At 33.7% G+C, this 24,782-nt stretch overlaps 1 protein-coding gene and 1 long non-coding RNA gene across 2 annotated transcripts; one reads left to right on the forward strand and one right to left on the reverse strand.

The window, feature by feature from the left end:
* On the forward strand, window positions 1–3,865 carry LOC127849317 (heparan-sulfate 6-O-sulfotransferase 1-like). Its single transcript, XM_052382036.1, has 4 exons — window positions 1–50; window positions 503–673; window positions 3,045–3,236; window positions 3,502–3,865. Exons 1-4 carry the CDS (start codon window positions 1–3, stop codon window positions 3,863–3,865), a joined length of 777 nt encoding a protein of 258 aa, XP_052237996.1.
* A 2,693-nt stretch (window positions 3,866–6,558) lies between these two features.
* On the reverse strand, window positions 6,559–23,265 carry LOC127847833 (uncharacterized). Its single transcript, XR_008034192.1, has 2 exons — window positions 23,207–23,265; window positions 6,559–11,528 (listed from the first exon to the last, which is right to left on the reverse strand). It is a non-coding gene; the product is annotated as an uncharacterized LOC127847833 (long non-coding RNA).
* Window positions 23,266–24,782: the final 1,517 nt, after the last annotated feature.

The raw sequence follows: 24,782 nt of genomic DNA on the forward strand, positions 1-24,782 counted from the left end.
ATGGCCTGTGATGGGTCAGTATGGCCTGTGATGGGTCAGTATGGCCTGTGGTACGGTGTATTTGAAGTGAAAACACCAAAAATAAGCAACGATTGCGATAGACACCTATAAACTGTTAGATTCCCATAATATCGCTTTAAATAAATAAAAGATTTGCAATGTTTTGTATACACGTGTATTAGTTGCAAATAATTCAACTCACAGGCAGCTACTGACCCAGCGGTACACTAATGTCTAATGAAAGCATTCAAGAATGTTGTCACCGCTGTGATATCTAATCAAGCTAATCAGTGACGACACTTTCCGCTTTTATGAGCCTAGTTTTCCCAACACGAGACTCATGTAATTGAATTTCTTACATAGTATGTGCATATACTTCTCAACTGAATAACTTTTATATAAACGCAAAAGAAGAAACTCACAGATGATGACGATAATCCACATGAGCTCTTTATTGACTTGAAACATCATTTGTTTTTCCACAAATGATGAACGTTTGCAGGCTGAAAGAAACATGTGACTGGGCGTGCCTGTTTATTGTTTGGAACCCGGCAGTGATGAGGGGCTGTGTAAACAATATAGAGACGCGACCGAGACGCATCCACCGGGCATCCGCATGGGGTTCCTTGTATGGGAAACGAATGGGAAACGGGATTGCCCATTGCACATGCGCGTATGCCTGGTTTTCCTTGTGGTTTTCCTTGTGGTTATGCCTGGTTATTTATGGTTATTTATGCTAATTAAGGGTGAACATACACTAACATATTTCTCTCACTTGTGGGCTGTGTATTATAAATATGAAGTTGAGGCCGAACGCGATTGTTTGGCCACTTTGTCAATATCCCCAAACCTATTTGTTATGCTGTATTATGGAAAATCAAAATAACTAATTGATTTCTGAAATTCTTCGTCGATAACTTGGAAAATACGTGTAGTACTAACAAGGCGTTTACAATCGGCAGAGTACTGTTAACGCTAAAGTGCCCCGGGTTCGATGACAAGTATTTTATAGAGGATATGTGTTGGTTTCGGTGGCATGTCGATTGTCATTCACGAATGATCATATAACATATATGTTTTCTATGATCACGAGTCAGAAGCGTCGACCCAGATTATCCTGTGCAAACCGCTCATGCATTTAGCCATGTTTTCCTTTCTTGCGACCCTATTATATCTATATCTCAGCTGTCACGAAATGCTTACCAGTAAGTACTACATCAGCACAATTCATTTGAAAGACAAAATGAGCCTCGCTATGGGGAAAAAGGGCTACGCATGTGCATGTCCTTTCAGCGCAGTGGTTGGTATACACGTTTCTCACCAAGGCGATCCGGGTTCAATCCCAGACTCATTTTTGGCATAACGCGAGTAATTTAGTTTCTTTACTATAGTGTTCACGTTTTTGTATAATGCAAAACTGTTTGATAGAATTAAGAACACGATATTGAAGCGATATATGCGGAATGTTATGTCCGTAACATTTGAACCATAACCTTGTTTGAAAGTAAAAAAAAATACTTTAAAATTAAACAAACAGATGTTTAAATCTATATGCCTATGACCACGCTGATCACGAATTCGTTGGAATTTTTAAATTATCTAAAGCCGTTCAAACGTTATCCATTTTTAAAAATAAAATAAAAAAATACATATGTATCATATAATACAAAAAAAAATGTTTTTTTTGTTTTTCAATAAAACATAAACAGTTTATAGTGTTGTTTAAAAGTTTGAAAAAAAAAATGAAAAAAAATAAAAAAGAAAAAAGTTATAATCAAAACATATTTTGCATTAAGCACCCTTTTCATAGACCGTCCCATTTACGTGCACAATTGAAATACGCTCGCTCGCTCTCTCGTTCGCTCCATCGAAATCAAACAATATGATAGTGAAATGTATATGAATTTGACTCGCTGAATCCGAATCCGTTGTTTATTTTCTGATATCTTGATCCGAAAAAGAATTATTGAGTTTAAATGGTAAAATTCGATAAGAATGCAGCACACTTTTAACAGAAGCTCAAAATCCAGTATACCTTAAAATCCAGTGAAATAAAACAATCAGATAGTCCAATCGATGTGATTTTGTCTACCTGAACCCGATTCCGTTGCTACTTTTTCGATATATTGAACCGTTAAAGAATTATTGATGTTAAATTGTGCCGTTCGATAAGAATGCAGCAACCTTTTAAAGTAACATTACTACTCAAAATCAACGAAAATTTCGTACACTATTTCGTTAAATAAACTTAATCAATTAAAAATCAGTGTTCCTTGTGGCAATTGCCGAAATTTCAGCGCCAGGTATGGTGAAATAGATGTCTGTAGATACCAAAATGCTCGTTTTTATTATTGTTTTGCATATTTAATTCCATTTTAATTTCCCGCAACGATATCTATTCATACGACACATGAACACTAACATGGTGTTCGTGTGTCGTATGAATAGATATATTCGCGGGAAAAATGCCTTAATAGAAAATAATACATTTTAAATAGATGCATACTAATCACTCATTTAGTCACTCAGTCAGTCACTCACTCAATCACTCACTCCCTCACTTACAGTCAGTCACTCACTCAGTTTCTGTAAATTATACAATATTGTGTCATATTCTGTTGGTATTTCTACATGACATGGTTGAAAGACCCCGTGTCACTGTACATTATACAATATTTTGTCATATTCTGTTGGTATTTCAACATGACAAAGTTGAAAGACCCCGTGTTGCTGTACATTATACAATATTGTGTCATATTCTGTTGGTATTTCTACATAGCATAGTTGAAAGACCCCGTGTTGCTGTACATTATACAATATTGTGTCATATTATGTTGATATTTCTACATGACATAGTTGGAAGACCCCGTGTTGCTGTACATTATACATTATTATTTTATATTGTGTAGGTATTTGTACATCACGTTGCTAAGAGACCTTGTTGCTGTACATTAAACAATATTGTGTCATATTTTGTATGTATTTCTACATCATGTTGCTGAGAGACCCTGTGCCACTGTACATTATTGTTTCATATGGTGTAGGTATTTCTACATCACGTTGCTAAGAGACCCCATGTCAAGATACCTGAGCGAGTGGCGGCATCAGAGACTTGGCCAACACTGTAAAGACGCCAAACTGCAATGTGACGGGAAAAGGGTCGAGCTCTTTGACATCCGCCCGTGCTTCTACGACACCTGGCATGGCGTATCGCTTGACGAGTTCATGGAATGCAGGTCACAATATACTTATTCTATCCCTTATGTAATTTAATGTAAAACTTTCAAAGTAGGGACCTCTATTACCATACATTTACTTACAGAGCACTCTGAGTGTACTACAGTTAAGAAATACAAAAGGTATGCCACGCTAGATATTAGATAGAAATTTACAAATGAAAGTCACAGTTTTTTTCCGGCTACTTAATAGTTGATTGTATCCTGCCACTTGAGACAATATTTCATTGCACATCTAAATTATTTAGTAAACTTTGACCTGCAGGGACAATCTGGCAGTGAATCGACAGACGCGCATGATTGCAGATGTGACGAAGAGCAAGTGCTACTATAGGAGGGGCATCACTCCAGAGAAAAGGACAGAGGCTCAGTTGGAGAGTGCAAAACAGAATCTACAACAAATGCCGTTCTTTGGACTCACAGAGCGACAGACTGAGACACAACATATGTTTGAGAAAACGTTTGGTCGGAAGTTCAAAACGAGCTTCACATATTTGAATGATGCTGAAGAAGAGGATATGATCTCGGAGGACGAATTTGTGCACTTGATGCAGCACATTGAGCTGGACATGCAACTGTATCTGTACGCGGCGGAACTCTTTAAGGAAAAATTGAGGACTGTGATTTAACCCTTTACCTTTTAGATACATATTTTTACACATGAATAGTCACTTAGAAAGTTAAATTTAACTTAAGACCTTTCTTACTAGATTCAAGTTTTAAAGGCTTCATTTCCAACCCTTAGATACTGATGAGCAGCAAACAGCATAAAACCTGAACAGACTGCGAGTTACTCAGTTCTACAGTTTCTAAAAATTGCTCATAACTTCTATCAAAGCGTTTATAGTGGGCATATGTCATCCTATGGTGACAGCTTCTGTTAATACACAAAACACTGTATTATGTGAATTTGGAATAAAATATCAAGGTTACTATGGACACCATATTTGGTAATTTTTATAGAAAACTGTTTATTCCATTTTCTCTATGTATGCTTGTTCCCTTCTGTATATGCAGTAAGTATAATGAGCTCTTGAATTATTCACTAAAAGTGATTGTGATAATTTTCACTGTAAATTGTGTTCATTAATGATTGGACATGTTATTATTTTGAAGTTAAAAAAAGTCCATACCAAGATACTGTATGGTAGTTAAATCAATTTACATAATACTGTTATGTGTGAAGGTGTCTACTTGACGTATACTTTGTCATTATAAAATTATACTGCATATGAAATATTGTTGAAAAAAAGTTTATTTTAAGATTGATTTTTGTTATTCCAACTTCACAGAATATTGTGACAAAAGTACTCAATTATTATGCAATTGATGATGTAATCTCAGTAGATCATCTAGATATATGAGCCTTGTTCTGAGAAAACTGGGCTTAATGCATGTGCATAAAGTGTCATCCCAGATTAGCCTGTGCAGTCTGCACAGGCTAATCAGGGATGACACTTTCCGCTTTTTTGGTATTTTTAGTTTCAAGGAAGTCCCTCCTTACCGAAAATCAAGTTTAGGCGGACTGCACAGGCTAATCTGGGATTACACTTTACGCACATGCATTAAGCCCAGTTTTCTCAGAACAATGCTCATATTATAGCAAGCCATTTGTACCTATATGCATTCCATATGAATTTTGTATACATAAGATACAATGTAATCAAAACCAAATATATTATAATATATATATATATATATATATATATATATATATATATATATATATATATATATATATATATATATATATATATATATATATATATGCATTTTAATAACTTGTATTTGGGATTTAATTTTAGTTTTTTTTTATATAAATGTTTACTATATTCAGCTACAAAAGAAACTAATAAAACTAGAAAAAATGGACATCTTCAAAATTTGTCACAAAAAATCTTTGAACTTCCACTTTGTGGCCTTGTCTGAATAATTCTATTAAACTATGACAGGACACCACATAGCCCATTTAATAATTGTTTAGGATTAATCAAATTGCATTTTCATCCATATAATGTGTCCAATGAAAAAACTGCCAGCGGGTAATATTTGTCCAGTATATAATTTTGGACATTCAATTTATTTCTGAGACGTACATAGCATGATGGGATGAAGTGTTGCACGCAAAAAGAGGGTCTATGATCAAAGTCACAATTCAAGATTAAAAGTACAAACTCAGATTTAACCACTTAGATACGTATTTGTACGCATTTGTAGTCCCTCAGAAAGTTCAATTTAATTTAAGGCCTTTCTAACTAGATTCATGTTTTAAAGGCTTCATTTCCAACCCCTAGATACTGATACAGCATAAAACCTGAACAGGCTGCACCTAACCATTTTTACTTTGCTTTGAAGTTGTAAAGGGTTAAATCTATACATGTATTACCATACCACAACTAGTGTTGAACTTATGGCTATTGCTATAAGGAACACTTATTATTTATGGGTTAATTTAATTTAACGAAATATTCGTTACTTTAGAGTGTTTATGTTACTTTAAAAATGATGAGACGTGCAGTATGTTCTTATTATCTCAACGTACCAAAGCAAGATCAAATTCTGGACATTGATTTTAAACTCATTGTCTGGAAGAAAACTTGTTCATGGATGAGTTTTGGAATCACTTGAGACAGGATTGACAAGCATAATAGCTGGGAGTGTTGCTGAAAAGACCTTTACCATTAGGTCCAATGTTAAGGTCATAAGTAAATGAAATCAGCCACTAACACTTAACATAATTTACAAGTCAACTACCAAAGAGTGGGGCATGGCAGACCCGATTCCTAAGGTCAAAGTTCAAGGTTACAATTCTTGTTTAAAGGAAGCATACAAGAAATGAGTCGTGCTCTGTGAAAAGGGGGTTTAATGCATGTGCATAAAGTGTCATGCCAGATTAGCCTGTGCATTCCTCACAGGCTTATCAAGGACTATACTTTCCGCTTTTATGATACTTTTCGTTTAAAGAGTCTCTTCTTTGCAAAAATCCAGTTAAGGCGGAAAAAGTCATCTCTGATTAGGCTGTGCGGACTGCACAGGCTAATCTGGGATGACACTTCATGCACATGCATTAAACTTCTCTTTCACAGCGTGCGGCTCAAATCAATTGAGACTTTGTCCAACCTTCACCAGTAAGAAAAATATATTGCCTGCCATATCTTTGTTACCATGAAAGTCTTGTTTGACTTCACAAGAGGTATGCTGAAAACATGATTACGAGCAAGGTTAAGTAAGTCCATTGAAAAATTATGCATACAGGCACAAGGTGTGATCACCTACTTTCCCACAGCAACAGTGGATAGCAACGACAGAATCAAAGGCTGCATAACAATCATAAGAAACATCTTTAATGATAATACACTGAAATACAGTTGTTAACAAGAAAATAAATACACAAACACGAATTAACATTAATGGTTTTTCGATTTTCCTTAAATCATCAATTCAAAATAATGATATACAAAAACAAAATTGTAATTATTATTAAAACACATGAGAACTGGCGTTAATTCTAATACAATAGATATTAAAGAACGTTATTTTTATACAAAACTATATTAAACTACATGTCAAGAACGTGAAAAAATGTCATTTCAATAGTGAATGAGATAAAAAATAAATTTTCTTAAATACTGATTTTTTTTATTAAAAGATATCAATACAGCAAAAATAATAATCGGTATATTAGGTAAAACACACATACATGTAGATCTTGCTTTTTCTTCACAATTTCAATTAAAAAATGAATGTTTCACAAGAAATCAGCCTGATTTTACACTTCCTTCATTGTAACAAATTGTCCTCCTTTCATCGGAATTTCACTCATATAAAACAGTAAAGTAGCAACGAACACATTACAAAAAGGTGAAGACATGAAATGTGAATAGAAGTCATTCTAGACTTGCTTTCACAAAGATTTCTGTTGTAATATTTACACTTAAAAATCCTGAACCCTTACATGATTTAAACAAATAATGATGCATTGATTAATGAATACACCATTATTACTGATATTGTTCAAGTATATAAACCCTTTTCCACAAAGATACATATTTTGACCTATTTGAAGTCCCTTAGGAAATTGATTGTTATTAAAGGCCTTTCTTACAAGATTCAAGTTTCAAAGGCTTCATTTCCAACCCTTAGATACTGATGAGCAGCAAACAGCATAAAACCTGAACAGACGTATCATGCGGTGTCTCATCTGGGTCTACGCCGTTTGCTTTAAGGAATATCTGTAAGAAATATTCTAACTATAGAAACAAGAAACCGTCGGAGACGGGTGATGCTCCCCAAAGGTTTTTTGTCACAATATTGCACTATATATGGAGATAAAAGGAAACGTCTTGAGGGGCATAACTTTGGACAAAATAATACGATGGATGGTTTAGCAACTTAAAAATTTCAAAGGGCCATAACTCTCTAAATAAATCATCTAACCAGAACCCCCAAATAACATGCGCATCTCCTCAAGGTAGTTAAGCTTCCCATAAAGCTTCATTGAATTCCAGTCAGTAGTTGGGGAGAAATAGCCCACACTAGAATTGCACTATATGTACAGTTTATAGAAAATTTCAAAGGGCCATAACTCTGTGAAAAATCATCCGACCATAACCGGCTGATAATATATGCACATCTCTTGTTGGTAGTGAAGCTTCCCATAAAGTTTCATTGAATTCCCGTAATAAGTTGCTGAGCAATAGCTCGGACAAGAATTGCACTATATGAACAATGGAAAATTTCAAAGGGCCATAACTCTGTAAAAAATCATCCGACGAGAACTGGCTAATAATATGCACATCTCCTCTTGGTAGTGAAGCTTGTCATAAAGTTTCATTGAATTCCTGTCATTAGTTGCTGAGAAATAGTCAAGACAAGAATTGCACTATATGTACAGTTAATGGAAAATTTCAAAGGGCCATAACTCTGTGAAAAATCATCTGACCAGAACCGGCTGATAATATGCACCTCTTAGTAGTGAAGCTTCCCATTAAGTTTAATTGAATTCCGGTCATTAATTGTTTAGAAATATCCCAGACAAAAATTGTGGGGAGCATAATAAATATACTATAAATCCCTAATTTTTGAAATAAATTGATCTAATTTAGAAGGATGGGAGAGTCCAGTAGGCATTAATGGGTTTCTCCCATCGTTCTAATTTGGATCAATTTATTTCCAAAATTAGGGATGTCTAGTATATTTATTTCTATATTTATAATATTTCTTAAAGAAATTCCTTTAAGCAAACAGCGCAGTCCCAGATGAGACGCTGCATCATGTGGCGTCTCATCTGGGTCTACGCTGTTTGCCAAGGCCTTTTTTCAAGACGCTAGGCATAAATGGGATAATTGGTTTTAATGACGGTGGATGGTATTAAAATTGGTTTTAATGATGATGAATGATATTTAAATGGGTTGTTAGAATAGCAAAGAATGGAATTTGAATTAGTTGCAATAACAGTGAATGGCATTTCAATCAGTTTCTATAACTGTTAATTTCATTTACACTGGTTCCGATAACATTTTAATTTGTACCAATGACAGTAAATTGCATTTAGGAAACAATTGTGTACATGACGATGCTCATATGAGGCGTCAGCAGTTATCACATTAAGAAACAATTACACAAGGTAACCAACCATTATTCATTCTGAGTTGTTATACTCATTAATAGATTTTTGGGCTATTGTCTAACTACTAATTTTCGGACATGTTTCCATGAAGATTCGCAAATGCTCCTTCTCACTTCTCAGCCAAGTGATACATTTATTGAAAAAACCAACAGTAACAGACAAAAACAAAAATAGGAAATCAAAGTAAGAAACATAAAATGCTTCTTTCATTGTATGAATAAAAGACTGTATAAATAGCAACTTCCCTAATTTTGACGATTTCAGTTGATTTTAAAACTATGACTTCAAAGCAAATGGAAAGTCATCTCTGGAGCTACTCATGCCGCATATGGCATAAGACCCATTTTCCCATGATGTAGTTCTTATCGAAAACACCAACTTACACAAAACAGCTACACACATACAGTGGGACCATGCCTTTGAGGAATTAAAAGTACGCACATTACAAACAAACAGCATTAACGTTTGCTAAACAACTATAAAACTATATCACAAACAAAATTTGTGTAAAACATTTTTAGGAAAATATTGCTTTGGTCGAAATAAAACTACTTGTACATCATAAAATCTCTACATCCATTACAAAACATACTACGGACTATAAATGTATCAAAACACACTGAAACTGAAAAACGTTTATGAAACTGTTTTAGAAAACAACAAATAACTACATCAACAAGTATAACATAATAGTATATTTACATATATTTACATGTATACTAATGGCACATTCATTCCCACAAGAAACTTGCTGAAAATAGCATTTTTTTTCCCAAAAGTTTGGATCATTGCCTGATGAAAATCTGTGCAAATTAGAAACACAGGCATGTGTATTAAGAACGACAAACGAAAATCAACAAACAAAACACTTTGCAATGTGTTTTAAAATGAAGGTAAATGAACATTGCTTAAAAAAACAAAACAAGTGATATATAAAATTATAAGTAAAAAACACAATTTTTATCAAAATATTAAAGCAGTGGGAAAAATATCCATAACAATCGTTCTTCAAAATAAATGTAATCAAATGTTTGGTAACAGCATCAAAACAAAAGGATATGTTTACCAATGATTAACCTATTTATGTCTAGCGTCTAGAAAAGGGGCCTTGGCTTACAGCATAGACCCAGGCGGCACCTCATCAGGGTCTGCACTGTTTGCTTAAAGGAATTTCTGTAACAAATATTCTAAATATAGAAATAAATATACTCGACATCACTAATTTGGAAAATAAATTGATTCAATTTAGAAGGATGGAAGAATCCATTAGGCATAAATGGGTGAATGAGAGTTAGCTCAATTTCTATGTTAAAAAATATCAGGAAAGATCGTTCGCAACTTGCACCCAGATGTTTTGAAATAAAAGTCACAGGAATTAAGAAGTAAAATAAATAAATAAAAATTATTGCAAAATAATATGGAAATTGGGTAAAGGCTGTCCTTTTTAAAAACCTTTCACTTCCCTGGTTTGCCATAGTGATATTAAGATTATTGCATTGGTCACGTTTAATGGAATCTTTTCATGTTAAATTGACAATTTTTTTTTTCAAATTTGCAAATTTTCGTTGTAGTTATGATATTTGCAAGCTAACAGTAATACTGAACATTTACCAAACTCTAAATATTTACGCAAACATAATGATAAATCCCGAATGTTGTTTACATTTCGTGACGTCATTTGACGTTGCAACATCATTTCAGCAAAATAACAAAATGCGTCAATAAACGAAAACTAAGCCAATGAAAACGCTTAAAAATGTTGTATTACACATGTGTAATATAACAAAATATGTAATTGTTATATTACATGGGAAACAGGGTATGTGATAAGAAAGTATACATTTTGTTAAAACATATGAACTCTAACAAAAAAATGTTCCGCATATTGTTTCATAAATTAATAATCACCAATCAAAAATTATTAATCATTTGTAATGCTTTTCATCACTAGTTGAACAAATACATATAACTGGTAAATATAAAAGCCTTAGAGATGTAGAGGTATTGTGCTTTGATTTCATTTCATAGTTTGTGGGTTTCAAATCCCAGGTCGTGCAAAATCTTTCATTCCACTTTGTTTCTTGCTGTTATAAATATTTAAGACTATTGAAAATATAAGATTTTTGTTTTTATATACATTTTTATAATATTTCTTCATATTATAAAATCTTTTAACAAGTCCAATTAACAGAAGATTAATTAAATGATGATGTTGTAGTATCAATACACCATACCTTAACCCTTTGCATGCTGGGAAATGTGTCGTCTGCAAAAATGTCGTCTGCTGAATTTCTAAAATTAGCATTTTCTTCGATTTTTTTTCAAAGAATACTATCCGAATAGCAAACAGTTTGGATCCTGATGAGACGTCACGTTCTGTGGCGTCTCATCTCGATACAAACTGTTTGCAAAGGCCTTTAAAATTCGGTTCCCGCACTGAAAGGGTTAATAAATAATGCAAAACACATAACGAGATAAAAACAACAACAAAAAACATGGATTTAACCTGCCAACATACCCTATTAGAGCTCGATTGGTGAATATACTTAGTGAATATACTGACAGGACCTGGTATAAGATTCATAAAAACTTAATAAATGATCATAGTATAAAACTTCAACTACCTTTATTAAAGTAGTTTTTTTTAATAAAATAATTTAAAACTCAATAAGTGCTGGTATTCATTTCTAAGAAAAAATCACACAAGAGTAAAAAATATATAAACCAGAATGTTTAAATAAGATAAAAAGTTTCAGAACTATGATACACAAGAGATGGCCTGGCTTCTAGTTGGTCCGTCACAAGGACATGTGATCAGTCAGTATGGCCTGTGATGGGTCAGTATGGCCTGTGATGGGTCAGTATGGCCTGTGGTACGGTGTATTTGAAGTGAAAACACCAAAAATAAGCAACGATTGCGATAGACACCTATAAACTGTTAGATTCCCATAATATCGCTTTAAATAAATAAAAGATTTGCAATGTTTTGTATACACGTGTATTAGTTGCAAATAATTCAACTCACAGGCAGCTACTGACCCAGCGGTACACTAATGTCTAATGAAAGCATTCAAGAATGTTGTCACCGCTGTGATATCTAATCAAGCTAATCAGTGACGACACTTTCCGCTTTTATGAGCCTAGTTTTCCCAACACGAGACTCATGTAATTGAATTTCTTACATAGTATGTGCATATACTTCTCAACTGAATAACTTTTATATAAACGCAAAAGAAGAAACTCACAGATGATGACGATAATCCACATGAGCTCTTTATTGACTTGAAACATCATTTGTTTTTCCACAAATGATGAACGTTTGCAGGCTGAAAGAAACATGTGACTGGGCGTGCCTGTTTATTGTTTGGAACCCGGCAGTGATGAGGGGCTGTGTAAACAATATAGAGACGCGACCGAGACGCATCCACCGGGCATCCGCATGGGGTTCCTTGTATGGGAAACGAATGGGAAACGGGATTGCCCATTGCACATGCGCGTATGCCTGGTTTTCCTTGTGGTTTTCCTTGTGGTTATGCCTGGTTATTTATGGTTATTTATGCTAATTAAGGGTGAACATACACTAACATATTTCTCTCACTTGTGGGCTGTGTATTATAAATATGAAGTTGAGGCCGAACGCGATTGTTTGGCCACTTTGTCAATATCCCCAAACCTATTTGTTATGCTGTATTATGGAAAATCAAAATAACTAATTGATTTCTGAAATTCTTCGTCGATAACTTGGAAAATACGTGTAGTACTAACAAGGCGTTTACAATCGGCAGAGTACTGTTAACGCTAAAGTGCCCCGGGTTCGATGACAAGTATTTTATAGAGGATATGTGTTGGTTTCGGTGGCATGTCGATTGTCATTCACGAATGATCATATAACATATATGTTTTCTATGATCACGAGTCAGAAGCGTCGACCCAGATTATCCTGTGCAAACCGCTCATGCATTTAGCCATGTTTTCCTTTCTTGCGACCCTATTATATCTATATCTCAGCTGTCACGAAATGCTTACCAGTAAGTACTACATCAGCACAATTCATTTGAAAGACAAAATGAGCCTCGCTATGGGGAAAAAGGGCTACGCATGTGCATGTCCTTTCAGCGCAGTGGTTGGTATACACGTTTCTCACCAAGGCGATCCGGGTTCAATCCCAGACTCATTTTTGGCATAACGCGAGTAATTTAGTTTCTTTACTATAGTGTTCACGTTTTTGTATAATGCAAAACTGTTTGATAGAATTAAGAACACGATATTGAAGCGATATATGCGGAATGTTATGTCCGTAACATTTGAACCATAACCTTGTTTGAAAGTAAAAAAAAATACTTTAAAATTAAACAAACAGATGTTTAAATCTATATGCCTATGACCACGCTGATCACGAATTCGTTGGAATTTTTAAATTATCTAAAGCCGTTCAAACGTTATCCATTTTTAAAAATAAAATAAAAAAATACATATGTATCATATAATACAAAAAAAAATGTTTTTTTTGTTTTTCAATAAAACATAAACAGTTTATAGTGTTGTTTAAAAGTTTGAAAAAAAAAAATGAAAAAAAATAAAAAAGAAAAAAGTTATAATCAAAACATATTTTGCATTAAGCACCCTTTTCATAGACCGTCCCATTTACGTGCACAATTGAAATACGCTCGCTCGCTCTCTCGTTCGCTCCATCGAAATCAAACAATATGATAGTGAAATGTATATGAATTTGACTCGCTGAATCCGAATCCGTTGTTTATTTTCTGATATCTTGATCCGAAAAAGAATTATTGAGTTTAAATGGTAAAATTCGATAAGAATGCAGCACACTTTTAACAGAAGCTCAAAATCCAGTATACCTTAAAATCCAGTGAAATAAAACAATCAGATAGTCCAATCGATGTGATTTTGTCTACCTGAACCCGATTCCGTTGCTACTTTTTCGATATATTGAACCGTTAAAGAATTATTGATGTTAAATTGTGCCGTTCGATAAGAATGCAGCAACCTTTTAAAGTAACATTACTACTCAAAATCAACGAAAATTTCGTACACTATTTCGTTAAATAAACTTAATCAATTAAAAATCAGTGTTCCTTGTGGCAATTGCCGAAATTTCAGCGCCAGGTATGGTGAAATAGATGTCTGTAGATACCAAAATGCTCGTTTTTATTATTGTTTTGCATATTTAATTCCATTTTAATTTCCCGCAACGATATCTATTCATACGACACATGAACACTAACATGGTGTTCGTGTGTCGTATGAATAGATATATTCGCGGGAAAAATGCCTTAATAGAAAATAATACATTTTAAATAGATGCATACTAATCACTCATTTAGTCACTCAGTCAGTCACTCACTCAATCACTCACTCCCTCACTTACAGTCAGTCACTCACTCAGTTTCTGTAAATTATACAATATTGTGTCATATTCTGTTGGTATTTCTACATGACATGGTTGAAAGACCCCGTGTCACTGTACATTATACAATATTTTGTCATATTCTGTTGGTATTTCAACATGACAAAGTTGAAAGACCCCGTGTTGCTGTACATTATACAATATTGTGTCATATTCTGTTGGTATTTCTACATAGCATAGTTGAAAGACCCCGTGTTGCTGTACATTATACAATATTGTGTCATATTATGTTGATATTTCTACATGACATAGTTGGAAGACCCCGTGTTGCTGTACATTATACATTATTATTTTATATTGTGTAGGTATTTGTACATCACGTTGCTAAGAGACCTTGTTGCTGTACATTAAACAATATTGTGTCATATTTTGTATGTATTTCTACATCATGTTGCTGAGAGACCCTGTGCCACTGTACATTATTGTTTCATATGGTGTAGGTATTTCTACATCACGTTGCTAAGAGACCCCATGTCAAGATACCTGAGCGAGTGGCGGCATCAGAGACTTGGCCAACACTGTAAAGACGCCAAACTGCAATGTGACGGGAAAAGGGTCGAGCTCTTTGACATCCGCCCGTGCTTCTACGACACCTGGCATGGCGTATCGCTTGACGAGTTCATGGAATGCAGGTCACAATATACTTATTCTATCCCTTATGTAATTTAATGTAAAACTTTCAAAGTAGGGACCTCTATTACCATACATTTACTTACAGAGCACTCTGAGTGTACTACAGTTAAGAAATACAAAAGGTATGCCACGCTAGATATTAGATAGAAATTTACAAATGAAAGTCACAGTTTTTTTCCGGCTACTTAATAGTTGATTGTATCCTGCCACTTGAGACAATATTTCATTGCACATCTAAATTATTTAGTAAACTTTGACCTGCAGGGACAATCTGGCAGTGAATCGACAGACGCGCATGATTGCAGATGTGACGAAGAGCAAGTGCTACTATAGGAGGGGCATCACTCCAGAGAAAAGGACAGAGGCTCAGTTGGAGAGTGCAAAACAGAATCTACAACAAATGCCGTTCTTTGGACTCACAGAGCGACAGACTGAGACACAACATATGTTTGAGAAAACGTTTGGTCGGAAGTTCAAAACGAGCTTCACATATTTGAATGATGCTGAAGAAGAGGATATGATCTCGGAGGACGAATTTGTGCACTTGATGCAGCACATTGAGCTGGACATGCAACTGTATCTGTACGCGGCGGAACTCTTTAAGGAAAAATTGAGGACTGTGATTTAACCCTTTACCTTTTAGATACATATTTTTACACATGAATAGTCACTTAGAAAGTTAAATTTAACTTAAGACCTTTCTTACTAGATTCAAGTTTTAAAGGCTTCATTTCCAACCCTTAGATACTGATGAGCAGCAAACAGCATAAAACCTGAACAGACTGCGAGTTACTCAGTTCTACAGTTTCTAAAAATTGCTCATAACTTCTATCAAAGCGTTTATAGTGGGCATATGTCATCCTATGGTGACAGCTTCTGTTAATACACAAAACACTGTATTATGTGAATTTGGAATAAAATATCAAGGTTACTATGGACACCATATTTGGTAATTTTTATAGAAAACTGTTTATTCCATTTTCTCTATGTATGCTTGTTCCCTTCTGTATATGCAGTAAGTATAATGAGCTCTTGAATTATTCACTAAAAGTGATTGTGATAATTTTCACTGTAAATTGTGTTCATTAATGATTGGACATGTTATTATTTTGAAGTTAAAAAAAGTCCATACCAAGATACTGTATGGTAGTTAAATCAATTTACATAATACTGTTATGTGTGAAGGTGTCTACTTGACGTATACTTTGTCATTATAAAATTATACTGCATATGAAATATTGTTGAAAAAAAGTTTATTTTAAGATTGATTTTTGTTATTCCAACTTCACAGAATATTGTGACAAAAGTACTCAATTATTATGCAATTGATGATGTAATCTCAGTAGATCATCTAGATATATGAGCCTTGTTCTGAGAAAACTGGGCTTAATGCATGTGCATAAAGTGTCATCCCAGATTAGCCTGTGCAGTCTGCACAGGCTAATCAGGGATGACACTTTCCGCTTTTTTGGTATTTTTAGTTTCAAGGAAGTCCCTCCTTACCGAAAATCAAGTTTAGGCGGACTGCACAGGCTAATCTGGGATTACACTTTACGCACATGCATTAAGCCCAGTTTTCTCAGAACAATGCTCATATTATAGCAAGCCATTTGTACCTATATGCATTCCATATGAATTTTGTATACATAAGATACAATGTAATCAAAACCAAATATATTATAATATATATATATATATATATATATATATATATATATATATATATATATATATATATATATATATATATATATGCATTTTAATAACTTGTATTTGGGATTTAATTTTAGTTTTTTTTTATATAAATGTTTACTATATTCAGCTACAAAAGAAACTAATAAAACTAGAAAAAATGGACATCTTCAAAATTTGTCACAAAAAATCTTTGAACTTCCACTTTGTGGCCTTGTCTGAATAATTCTATTAAACTATGACAGGACACCACATAGCCCATTTAATAATTGTTTAGGATTAATCAAATTGCATTTTCATCCATATAATGTGTCCAATGAAAAAACTGCCAGCGGGTAATATTTGTCCAGTATATAATTTTGGACATTCAATTTATTTCTGAGACGTACATAGCATGATGGGATGAAGTGTTGCACGCAAAAAGAGGGTCTATGATCAAAGTCACAATTCAAGATTAAAAGTACAAACTCAGATTTAACCACTTAGATACGTATTTGTACGCATTTGTAGTCCCTCAGAAAGTTCAATTTAATTTAAGGCCTTTCTAACTAGATTCATGTTTTAAAGGCTTCATTTCCAACCCCTAGATACTGATACAGCATAAAACCTGAACAGGCTGCACCTAACCATTTTTACTTTGCTTTGAAGTTGTAAAGGGTTAAATCTATACATGTATTACCATACCACAACTAGTGTTGAACTTATGGCTATTGCTATAAGGAACACTTATTATTTATGGGTTAATTTAATTTAACGAAATATTCGTTACTTTAGAGTGTTTATGTTACTTTAAAAATGATGAGACGTGCAGTATGTTCTTATTATCTCAACGTACCAAAGCAAGATCAAATTCTGGACATTGATTTTAAACTCATTGTCTGGAAGAAAACTTGTTCATGGATGAGTTTTGGAATCACTTGAGACAGGATTGACAAGCATAATAGCTGGGAGTGTTGCTGAAAAGACCTTTACCATTAGGTCCAATGTTAAGGTCATAAGTAAATGAAATCAGCCACTAACACTTAACATAATTTACAAGTCAACTACCAAAGAGTGGGGCATGGCAGACCCGATTCCTAAGGTCAAAGTTCAAGGTTACAATTCTTGTTTAAAGGAAGCATACAAGAAATGAGTCGTGCTCTGTGAAAAGGGGGTTTAATGCATGTGCATAAAGTGTCATGCCAGATTAGCCTGTGCATTCCTCACAGGCTTATCAAGGACTATACTTTCCGCTTTTATGATACTTTTCGTTTAAAGAGTCTCTTCTTTGCAAAAATCCAGTTAAGGCGGAAAAAGTCATCTCTGATTAGGCTGTGCGGACTGCACAGGCTAATCTGGGATGACACTTCATGCACATGCATTAAACTTCTCTTTCACAGCGTGCGGCTCAAATCAATTGAGACTTTGTCCAACCTTCACCAGTAAGAAAAATATATTGCCTGCCATATCTTTGTTACCATGAAAGTCTTGTTTGACTTCACAAGAGGTATGCTGAAAACATGATTACGAGCAAGGTTAAGTAAGTCCATTGAAAAATTATGCATACAGGCACAAGGTGTGATCACCTACTTTCCCACAGCAACAGTGGATAGCAACGACAGAATCAAAGGCTGCATAACAATCATAAGAAACATCTTTAATGATAATACACTGAAATACAGTTGTTAACAAGAAAATAAATACACAAACACGAATTAACATTAATGGTTTTTCGATTTTCCTTAAATCATCAATTCAAAATAATGATATACAAAAACAAAATTGTAATTATTATTAAAACACATGAGAACTGGCGTTAATTCTAATACAATAGATATTAAAGAACGTTATTTTTATACAAAACTATATTAAACTACATGTCAAGAACGTGAAAAAATGTCATTTCAATAGTGAATGAGATAAAAAATAAATTTTCTTAAATACTGATTTTTTTTATTAAAAGATATCAATACAGCAAAAATAATAATCGGTATATTAGGTAAAACACACATACATGTAGATCTTGCTTTTTCTTCACAATTTCAATTAAAAAATGAATGTTTCACAAGAAATCAGCCTGATTTTACACTTCCTTCATTGTAACAAATTGTCCTCCTTTCATCGGAATTTCACTCATATAAAACAGTAAAGTAGCAACGAACACATTACAAAAAGGTGAAGACATGAAATGTGAATAGAAGTCATTCTAGACTTGCTTTCACAAAGATTTCTGTTGTAATATTTACACTTAAAAATCCTGAACCCTTACATGATTTAAACAAATAATGATGCATTGATTAATGAATACACCATTATTACTGATATTGTTCAAGTATATAAACCCTTTTCCACAAAGATACATATTTTGACCTATTTGAAGTCCCTTAGGAAATTGATTGTTATTAAAGGCCTTTCTTACAAGATTCAAGTTTCAAAGGCTTCATTTCCAACCCTTAGATACTGATGAGCAGCAAACAGCATAAAACCTGAACAGACGTATCATGCGGTGTCTCATCTGGGTCTACGCCGTTTGCTTTAAGGAATATCTGTAAGAAATATTCTAACTATAGAAACAAGAAACCGTCGGAGACGGGTGATGCTCCCCAAAGGTTTTTTGTCACAATATTGCACTATATATGGAGATAAAAGGAAACGTCTTGAGGGGCATAACTTTGGACAAAATAATACGATGGATGGTTTAGCAACTTAAAAATTTCAAAGGGCCATAACTCTCTAAATAAATCATCTAACCAGAACCCCCAAATAACATGCGCATCTCCTCAAGGTAGTTAAGCTTCCCATAAAGCTTCATTGAATTCCAGTCAGTAGTTGGGGAGAAATAGCCCACACTAGAATTGCACTATATGTACAGTTTATAGAAAATTTCAAAGGGCCATAACTCTGTGAAAAATCATCCGACCATAACCGGCTGATAATATATGCACATCTCTTGTTGGTAGTGAAGCTTCCCATAAAGTTTCATTGAATTCCCGTAATAAGTTGCTGAGCAATAGCTCGGACAAGAATTGCACTATATGAACAATGGAAAATTTCAAAGGGCCATAACTCTGTAAAAAATCATCCGACGAGAACTGGCTAATAATATGCACATCTCCTCTTGGTAGTGAAGCTTGTCATAAAGTTTCATTGAATTCCTGTCATTAGTTGCTGAGAAATAGTCAAGACAAGAATTGCACTATATGTACAGTTAATGGAAAATTTCAAAGGGCCATAACTCTGTGAAAAATCATCTGACCAGAACCGGCTGATAATATGCACCTCTTAGTAGTGAAGCTTCCCATTAAGTTTAATTGAATTCCGGTCATTAATTGTTTAGAAATATCCCAGACAAAAATTGTGGGGAGCATAATAAATATACTATAAATCCCTAATTTTTGAAATAAATTGATCTAATTTAGAAGGATGGGAGAGTCCAGTAGGCATTAATGGGTTTCTCCCATCGTTCTAATTTGGATCAATTTATTTCCAAAATTAGGGATGTCTAGTATATTTATTTCTATATTTATAATATTTCTTAAAGAAATTCCTTTAAGCAAACAGCGCAGTCCCAGATGAGACGCTGCATCATGTGGCGTCTCATCTGGGTCTACGCTGTTTGCCAAGGCCTTTTTTCAAGACGCTAGGCATAAATGGGATAATTGGTTTTAATGACGGTGGATGGTATTAAAATTGGTTTTAATGATGATGAATGATATTTAAATGGGTTGTTAGAATAGCAAAGAATGGAATTTGAATTAGTTGCAATAACAGTGAATGGCATTTCAATCAGTTTCTATAACTGTTAATTTCATTTACACTGGTTCCGATAACATTTTAATTTGTACCAATGACAGTAAATTGCATTTAGGAAACAATTGTGTACATGACGATGCTCATATGAGGCGTCAGCAGTTATCACATTAAGAAACAATTACACAAGGTAACCAACCATTATTCATTCTGAGTTGTTATACTCATTAATAGATTTTTGGGCTATTGTCTAACTACTAATTTTCGGACATGTTTCCATGAAGATTCGCAAATGCTCCTTCTCACTTCTCAGCCAAGTGATACATTTATTGAAAAAACCAACAGTAACAGACAAAAACAAAAATAGGAAATCAAAGTAAGAAACATAAAATGCTTCTTTCATTGTATGAATAAAAGACTGTATAAATAGCAACTTCCCTAATTTTGACGATTTCAGTTGATTTTAAAACTATGACTTCAAAGCAAATGGAAAGTCATCTCTGGAGCTACTCATGCCGCATATGGCATAAGACCCATTTTCCCATGATGTAGTTCTTATCGAAAACACCAACTTACACAAAACAGCTACACACATACAGTGGGACCATGCCTTTGAGGAATTAAACGTACGCACATTACAAACAAACAGCATTAACGTTTGCTAAACAACTATAAAACTATATCACAAACAAAATTTGTGTAAAACATTTTTAGGAAAATATTGCTTTGGTCGAAATAAAACTACTTGTACATCATAAAATCTCTACATCCATTACAAAACATACTACGGACTATAAATGTATCAAAACACACTGAAACTGAAAAACGTTTATGAAACTGTTTTAGAAAACAACAAATAACTACATCAACAAGTATAACATAATAGTATATTTACATATATTTACATGTATACTAATGGCACATTCATTCCCACAAGAAACTTGCTGAAAATAGCATTTTTTTTCCCAAAAGTTTGGATCATTGCCTGATGAAAATCTGTGCAAATTAGAAACACAGGCATGTGTATTAAGAACGACAAACGAAAATCAACAAACAAAACACTTTGCAATGTGTTTTAAAATGAAGGTAAATGAACATTGCTTAAAAAAACAAAACAAGTGATATATAAAATTATAAGTAAAAAACACAATTTTTATCAAAATATTAAAGCAGTGGGAAAAATATCCATAACAATCGTTCTTCAAAATAAATGTAATCAAATGTTTGGTAACAGCATCAAAACAAAAGGATATGTTTACCAATGATTAACCTATTTATGTCTAGCGTCTAGAAAAGGGGCCTTGGCTTACAGCATAGACCCAGGCGGCACCTCATCAGGGTCTGCACTGTTTGCTTAAAGGAATTTCTGTAACAAATATTCTAAATATAGAAATAAATATACTCGACATCACTAATTTGGAAAATAAATTGATTCAATTTAGAAGGATGGAAGAATCCATTAGGCATAAATGGGTGAATGAGAGTTAGCTCAATTTCTATGTAAAAAAATATCAGGAAAGATCGTTCGCAACTTGCACCCAGATGTTTTGAAATAAAAGTCACAGGAATTAAGAAGTAAAATAAATAAATAAAAATTATTGCAAAATAATATGGAAATTGGGTAAAGGCTGTCCTTTTTAAAAACCTTTCACTTCCCTGGTTTGCCATAGTGATATTAAGATTATTGCATTGGTCACGTTTAATGGAATCTTTTCATGTTAAATTGACAATTTTTTTTTTCAAATTTGCAAATTTTCGTTGTAGTTATGATATTTGCAAGCTAACAGTAATACTGGACATTTACCAAACTCTAAATATTTACGCAAACATAATGATAAATCCCGAATGTTGTTTACATTTCGTGACGTCATTTGACGTTGCAACATCATTTCAGCAAAATAACAAAATGCGTCAATAAACGAAAACTAAGCCAATGAAAACGCTTAAAAATGTTGTATTACACATGTGTAATATAAAAAAATATGTAATTGTTATATTACATGGGAAACAGGGTATGTGATAAGAAAGTATACATTTTGTTAAAACATATGAACTCTAACAAAAAAATGTTCCGCATATTGTTTCATAAATTAATAATCACCAATCAAAAATTATTAATCATTTGTAATGCTTTTCATCACTAGTTGAACAAATACATATAACTGGTAAATATAAAAGCCTTAGAGATGTAGAGGTATTGTGCTTTGATTTCATTTCATAGTTTGTGGGTTTCAAATCCCAGGTCGTGCAAAATCTTTCATTCCACTTTGTTTCTTGCTGTTATAAATATTTAAGACTATTGAAAATATAAGATTTTTGTTTTTATATACATTTTTACAATATTTCTTCATATTATAAAATCTGTTAACAAGTCCAATTAACAGAAGATTAATTAAATGATGATGTTGTAGTATCAATACACCATACCTTAACCATTTGCATGCTGGGAAATGTGTCGTCTGCAAAAATGTCGTCTGCTGAATTTCTAAAATTAGCATTTTCTTCGATTTTTTTTCAAAGAATACTATCCGAATAGCAAACAGTTTGGATCCTGATGAGACATCACGTTCTGTGGCGTCTCATCTCGATACAAACTGTTTGCAAAGGCCTTTAAAATTCGGTTCCCGCACTGAAAGGGTTAATAAATAATGCAAAACACATAACGAGATAAAAACAACAACAAAAAACATGGATTTAACCTGCCAACATACCCTATTAGAGCTCGATTGGTGAATATACTTAGTGAATATACTGACAGGACCTGGTATAAGATTCATAAAAACTTTTAATAAATGATCATAGTATAAAACTTCAACTACCTTTATTAAAGTAGTTTTTTTTAATAAAATAATTTAAAACTCAATAAGTGCTGGTATTCATTTCTAAGAAAAAATCACACAAGAGTAAAAAATATACAAGAGTTCCGCGGTCGGAGATGACCGCATTGAAGCCGGATTTTTGATTTAAATGACAGGAAAGTACCTTTCGTGTTTTTGTCAATGCAATACTTAAATTACTGAAATATTGTTCAAAGGTCAAAATGAAATGTAAGTACTTTTCAAGGCATGAGCAAACCTTGTGTTATGTTTTGAATGCATGCATATACATAACAATTTTAACATTTTAACATTGAAGGTCACAGTGACCTTGACCTTCAAATGAATGACATTGAAATGAGCAGTGGTGATCTTCTAGTACTGGCCAACCTTTATGTCAAGTTTGAAGACTCTAGGTACAAGCATACCAAAGTTATAACATGGAATAAGAACTTTAACATTTTTACCTACCAAAGTTATAAGAACTTTAACATTTTTACATTCAAGGTCACAGTGACCTTGACCTTAGAATGAATGACCTTGAAATGACCAGTGGTCATCTAAGTGTGCTTGCAAACCTTCATGTCAAGTTTGAAGACTCTATGTCCAAGCATACCAAAGTTATAACAATTTTTACATTTTAACATTTAAGGTCACAGTGACCTTGACCTTCAAATGAATGACATTGAAATGACCAGTGGTCATCTTCTAGTACTGGCCAATCTTTATTTCAAGTTTGAAGACTCTAGGTACAAGCATACCAAAGTTATAACATGAAATAAGAACTTTAACATTTTTACATTCAAGGTCACAGTGACCTTGACCTTCAAATGAATGACCTTGAAATGTCCAGTGGTTACTTACTAGTTCTGGCCAACCTTCATGTCAAGTTTCAAGACTCTAGGTCCAAGCATACCAAAGTTATAACAACTTTAACATTTTTACATTCAAGGTCACAGTGACCTTGACCTTCAAATGAATGACCTTGAAATGTCCAGTGGTTACTTACTAGTTCTGGCCAACCTTCATGTCAAGTTTCAAGACTCTAGGTCCAAGCATACCAAAGTTATAACAACTTTAACATTTTTATATTGAAGGTCACAGTGACCTTCACCTTCAAATGAATGACCTTGAAATGACCAGTGGTCATCTGTTAATCCTGGCCAACCTTCATGTCAAGTTTGAAGACTCTAGGTCCAAGCATACCAAAGTTATACCATGAAATAAGAACTTTAACATTTTTACATTCAAGGTCACAGTGACCTTGACCTTCAAATGAATGACCTTGAAATGACCAGTGGTTACTAACTAGTTATGGCCAACCTTCATGTCAAGTTTCAAGACTCTAGGTCCAAGCATACCAAAGTTATAAGAACTTTAACATTTTTTATATTGAAGGTCACAGTGACCTTGACCTTCAAATGAATGACCTTGAAATGACCAGTGGTCATCTGTTAATCCTGGCCAACCTTCATGTCAAGTTTGAAGACTCTAGGTCCAAGCATACCAAAGTTATACCATGAAATAAGAACTTTAACATTTTTTATATTGAAGGTCACAGTGACCTTGACCTTCAAATGAATGACCTTGAAATGACCAGTGGTCATCTGTTAATCCTG

The sequence above is a fragment of the Dreissena polymorpha genome, chromosome 10 (genome assembly GCF_020536995.1).
Source record: "Dreissena polymorpha isolate Duluth1 chromosome 10, UMN_Dpol_1.0, whole genome shotgun sequence".
Lineage (NCBI taxonomy): Eukaryota > Metazoa > Mollusca > Bivalvia > Myida > Dreissenidae > Dreissena > Dreissena polymorpha.